We start from the raw sequence: 6,000 nt of genomic DNA, 5'->3' as shown, positions 1-6,000 counted from the left end.
AGTGCTTTTCAAATGTCTGACAACTTGTTAAGCAAAAACTAGTAATTTATCTTTTAAATCATCATCTCCATGTGCATTTTTTAAAGCTAACATAATGAACTGAAAAGGTTTCTAACATGCTTGGCTTCAGATAGGATGTTGGTTACTTGAACCAGGAAACAGTAATCAAGATTTGAACACCTACTCGGGGGCACTTACCTTATTACCAAGCACACTACCCTCAAGAATAACTTGCAAACTAAACTGTACAGGCGAGAGTTACTTCCAGGCCAGCATCATACACAGGCAGAGGGGGTTAGTGCTGGACTGCCCAAGGGGACTGATTTAACAGGTCCTAAGAAAGGACTCTTCCTTTACAAAAAAGTCTCCTTTCCCATTTTACCAGGATATTCAGAATTCTAAGCATTAGAGTTCTTTCTTTATGTTGAAGCAATTAGATACCCACTGATTCAATTTTAAAATTCAAGTATTTTACTTCAATATGGGTTCCACATAATTATGGTGCATCCGTAGGATGGAATGCAATGGAGCTATTAAAAAAGAACTATGGGGCTTCCCTGGTGGTGCAGTGGTTGAGAGTCCGCCTGCTGATACAGGGGACAAGGGTTCGTGCCCCGGTCCAGGAAGATCCCACATGCTGCGGAGTGGCTGGGCCCGTGAGCCATGGCCGTTGAGCCTGCGCGTCCGGAGCCTGTGCTCCGCAATGGGAGAGGCCACAACAGTGAGAGGCCCACGTACCGCAAAAAAAAAAAAAAAAGAACTATGGATATCTACATCTACTGACATGGAAAGATGTCCATGCTATGCTTGTTCATTGCAGAACACAAGTATGTATGCGTGTGTATGACAGAAATATGTATAAGGGTACTTACTAAAATATTAATAGTGTTTACCTCCAGTTGAAGGACATATGGGAGTTTTTTTACTCTTTTAATATATTTCTCTATTGTTTATTTTTACGATAAATATATTAAAAATCTTATTAACAATATAAAGTACAATAAGGCTATTTGCATTTTGATAAAAAGAAAATTGAAAATATCCCAGAAAACCATTAAGCCATTATTAGCACCTTATTAAATTTTAATTTAGCAAGATTTTCAAGTCAAGGTTAAAGTTGCCTAAGGAATGAGACCCAGATCCAGCATATTTTAAAGGACATAGGAGAAAAATTAAAGGCAGACTAGGTAAAGAGATCTCCATCCATGTATTAAGCAGCTGAGGTATAGGCCTGTATTATCCTGTGGGGATTTCACTGGGAAAAAATCAACAGGCAACGGAAGGCATCTGTGGTCTTTAGATTCAAGAGAAACCAAAAGGGTGAAGGCTAACTACAATCTGTATAGACCCGGAGTGAATCTTAACTTTACCACAGTTCCTGCTCTCAGTATTATAGAAAATAACCTCCTACAAATGATGTTCACTTCTCCCCCTACAGCAGGTCCAGGATCTGATGGCAGTTAATCTTTAAAATATATTATTTACCAGATTTAAATTTTTACTTTATACTTTACAAAGACTGAAAAGGAAAACATGACATGTTAAATCACTCACCTCCATGGGAAGACATGTTTGTACACGGGCAGATGTTCCTCGATGCGACACTGCAGTCCCATTTTTAATTTGAAACTGCGTTTTGCACATGTAGCCATCAGAACAGTCCTGTGTTCCATCACCAAACAATACATAAGAAAATGCCAATTATTGTAAGAACTCATCATTCTAAGATGTACAGCATCTCATAAGTTCCAAACAGAGCAATGAAAAACTAAGTATATTAAATGAGATAATATGGATAAAGAAACTCATCCAATACCCCTGTACATAGTAGGTACTCAATAAATAGAAATTTTAATCCCCTACTTTTCACACCTATTAATGATGTTTCCTCTTCTCTTAGATTAAATCCCTTTTATTCCCCAAGCATTTCAAAGCATAGAATTCATAGACACGATGGGTTGGCAGCTGTTTAAAAATATCTAAACTTATAGAAATATCTTGTCACATAATTAATACTGATGTTCATGGCATATACAGAAATAGAAATTTTAGGAGGACATGCATCTTGGAGCTAGAAGGGATCCTCTATTTCAATTTCTTGTTCAAGGGAAGATCTCCATTAAAAGGTCCCAGACAGGTAATCATTCAGCACCTTCCTAAGTACTTCCAGGAACCTGCACTTCACTCCCTTACATGACTACCACCTCCATTTTGGCATATGACACATTGTTCATTGAGAAAGTTTAGTTCTACATTGCACTAAAATATTTCCCTTTAACCTTAATTCACTGGTTCTAGTTCTGCCCTCTGGAGTCTAAACTCTTTTCCACAGAGCCACTATTCAAAGAGTTGAAGACAATTACCACCATTTTCAAATGCTTGTTGTAAGCTATGATTTCCAAGCCCTTCACCAGTTGCATTTCTCTCCTGCTTTTTATACTTGCTGTTAAATACACTAATGGATGATGTTCATCTAATTGTGGTAAGTTTCATTTTTTTTAAGGCAAAACTTGTTTGAACTTAATGAAGTCGTGTAAAAATGTAATAACTCGTCATGCACAAACATACTCACATATCAATGAATATTATTAATTCTCAACCAAAATGTCACACTAACATTCATATTTTAACAGAATTAAAATAATTATAATTAAGAAAAACATGGTTACTTAATCTGACGTAGTAAAAAAAAAAAACAAAATAGCATCCAAACTAAAAAATTCATAATTCACTTAAATACTTTTACTAAGATTCAAATATCCAGTTTTTAACTATAAAATAAGACAATTTTAGAGTGTTTGTGAGCTATTTAATATTGAGTATTTTTAAAAATTTGTGTCATGACAACTATGTAAGAGCATTTGATATTCGGTAACTATCCTGGGTTGAATTGTATCCTCCCAAAGTTCATGTCCACTGGAAACTTTGTCTGTGACCTTATTTGGAAATAGGGTCTGTGCAGATGTAATCAAGTTAAGATGAAATCATACTGGAATAGACTAGACCCTAAATCCAATATGACTGGTGTAGTTATAAGAAGAGGGAAATCTGGCTACAGAGACAGACACATGGGAGAAAGTCATGGGAAGAAAGAGGCAAAGATTGGAGTGGTGCATCTACAAGCCAAAGAATGCCAAGGATTGCCATCAACTACCCAGAAGCTAGAAAAGACACAGGAAGATTCTTCTCTAGAGACTTTGGAGGGAGCATGGCCCTGCTGACACCCTGATTTCCAACTTCCAACTTCCAGAACTGTGAGAGAATAAATTTCTGTGTTTTAAGCCACCCAGTTTGTGGTACATTGTTATGGCAGCCCTAGGAAACTAATACAGAAACTATAATTTCTGAGAAATCTGGTGGCACCTTCATAATACCTCCCAGTTAGTTAGGTTGTCATCCTGCCAGGACTCACACAGGGGCCGCCCTGCTGTTTGGTCATGATCAACACTAGTTCTGATTGACTGCAGCCAACTCATTCAGACTGGTTGATGCCACTACCATAGGTTGTTAAATATTTTGAATATCCTTCCTGCCTGTAAAGTAAGCTATTAGGCATCGAATACTATCATCTTTTATTCTTTCACTAAGGTTCTACATTTTGTAGATGGAATTATTGTTTTAAATTCTAGTGAAAGCTATTCTCTTTTCTACTAGATTTGAACCAGAAAGATAAAACCCTGGCAGTGTCGGCAGCCATCGTGTGATTAAATGGAGCCTGAGAATAAAGCCAATGGAGAGGAAAGCGAGGCCATAATATGCAGAGACCAGATCCTGATTACACTATTTATACCACCATACCTGAAGCTAGCTCTACCCTCAAATTTTTCAATTACATGGACCCCAAAAGTCCCTTCTTTGCTTCACCCAACTTAAGCTGGATTTTCTGTCACTTGTAACCAAAATAATCTTTTTATAAAGTGACCTATATTGCATTTACTAGCTTAAAATGAGATTTTCTACTGTATTGTATTATCACTCTCATTATGATAATCAATACCTGATTATATAAAAGATTTACCAAATACAATAAAACCATAATAGTATGTGTTTCTGAGAAAAAGTACTCACAGTCTGCAATTTAAAAATAATCTAGCGACTTTGTAGCCAGCAACTTTGCTAAGTTTGTTTACAGACTATTTTTGATTTTATAATTATAATATTTGTATCATCTATTAATAAAGATGATTTCACTTCTTTTCCAAAAAAAAATTTTTTTAAATAAAAATAATCTAGCAACAGAGAAAAAAAATCATAGGATATTCAGAGAAAAGTTAGAGCTAAACTGTGTGTACTGAGTATAATTCAACAAATGAGGATAAATGTTCTATTTCATATTTTCTATACCTGAGTGCTGGTCATACAACCTCTTCCTAAGGGAAGCTACAATTTAGTAAAACTCTAATTACAATGCAAAATACACCTCCTTTGACATCAAAGAGGTGAGTCAGAAATTCCTGTACACCTATGTTATAAAATCTAAATAAATTATATGGTATCTTTTAAGATAGAGATGTTATTTTCAGTATTACTTATAATTTAAGCAATTTAAATCTCTGTTTAGGCAATTTCTGATACTATTTATTAGTGTCTATAGGGAGGTGCAAAAGGGTTTTTGACTCAGCCTATATTTGGTCATGGTGATTTTCTTTTCAGTATCAATCTCTTAATAGTCAAGATTAGCCTTGAAAAATTAAATATAGAAAAAGCAGAGTTTTATAGCATTTCAAACATTTACTTCCACAGAAGTAGGCCTTTCTCCCACATCATTTTAATTTAAGGCAGAAAATGTTTTATTCTTCGCTGTTGAAGGATGCTTTTTTAGAGACAACAAACATAAAGGTATGAAAATTGCCCTCTGAACTGGCACTACAGTCAATCAAGGCCAGTAAACAAAGTTGAACTCAAACCTCCCCCTGAAAATTCCAGTGGACGTTCCGCTCTAGCTTCCCTGCATTCTTTTTGTACTTACAATTTAACATTAACCTCCTTTAATTTTTTAACATTGATTAGTTTTACTTCCTCCAGTAGATCCTAAGATCAGGGCCTAGGCCCCACCCCTGGAGAAAGAAAGGCTGCAAAGGGAAGCCAGGGTTCTTACTGTAGAATCTAGACTGTCCTCCACATAAAAACCTCATCCCCACAGAGTCTGAAAACACCCCGCACCTGCATGGGAGGAGGTGGAACAAAAGGAACCTTACAGCTTACCCAGTTCAACCCTCCTGCTTTAGCGATAAGAAGGTGAAGGACTGAAGCGCTTTTAAGAGACTTGTCTTACAGCTAATTAGGGGCAGAGCTAGAAGTAGAAGGCAAGCCTCTTGGCCTGTGTTCTTTCTACTACACTAAGCAAGTTCTGCCAGAGAGCAGGATCATGGCAGAAAGATCTTTACTGATGCTCGCGGACTAGTATACGCCAGGCTCTGCACATGGAATAACAAGCTCAAGCCACTCAAAGTGTGGTCTGGGGACCAGCAGCCTCAGGGTCACCTGGGAGCTTGTTAGACATGCAGAATCCCAAGCCCCACTTCAGACCTTCTGAATTGGAATCTTTATTTAACAGGATCCCAGATGATTTGTGTGCACATTTGGAAGCACTGAGGCAGGGAGCACTGCAATCCCTGCGGGACAGCAAACTGCATTAAACAGTGGTTCTCAACCCTAGCTGCACATCTGAATCACCTGAGTAGTTTTCAAAATGCTGTTGCTGGGGTCCACCCTCAGACTGGTGAAGTAATAATCTTCCCAGTAGCCTCTAATGAAAAGCCAGGGTAGAGAACCACTGCACTAAATTCACTGGAGTCACCAACCACAGACTGCAGCTGCCTCAGCAGAAAAGGCCACAAACAGTTCCCAACTTTCAGGAATTCCAGGCCTCACTCGGAGCACTCCATATACTAAACTTGCCTCTGTGGATGCTCATCTTGGAGCTTCGACTGTGCTGAGACTGCTTTTTATATGGTCTTCACTACCACCTCAAACCCTACTCTCTGGCAACTTGCCCAG

General features: G+C 37.8%; 1 protein-coding gene across 3 annotated transcripts in view; it reads right to left on the bottom strand.

The window, feature by feature from the left end:
* ATG10 (autophagy related 10) overlaps nt 1-6,000 on the bottom strand; it is a 244,731-nt gene that overhangs the window by 185,108 nt on the left and 53,623 nt on the right. For all 3 annotated transcript variants that reach the window (XM_024124819.3, XM_024124812.3, XM_028493041.2), the window contains one exon: nt 1,555-1,662. In XM_024124819.3, coding sequence (XP_023980587.1) covers nt 1,555-1,662 — 108 coding nt within the window. The remainder of the gene's footprint in view (nt 1-1,554; nt 1,663-6,000) is intronic.

This window comes from Physeter macrocephalus, chromosome 8 (genome assembly GCF_002837175.3).
Source record: "Physeter macrocephalus isolate SW-GA chromosome 8, ASM283717v5, whole genome shotgun sequence".
Lineage (NCBI taxonomy): Eukaryota > Metazoa > Chordata > Mammalia > Artiodactyla > Physeteridae > Physeter > Physeter macrocephalus.
The sequence above is the reverse complement of the archived record's forward strand: the minus strand, read 5'-3'. Positions and strand labels throughout refer to the sequence as shown.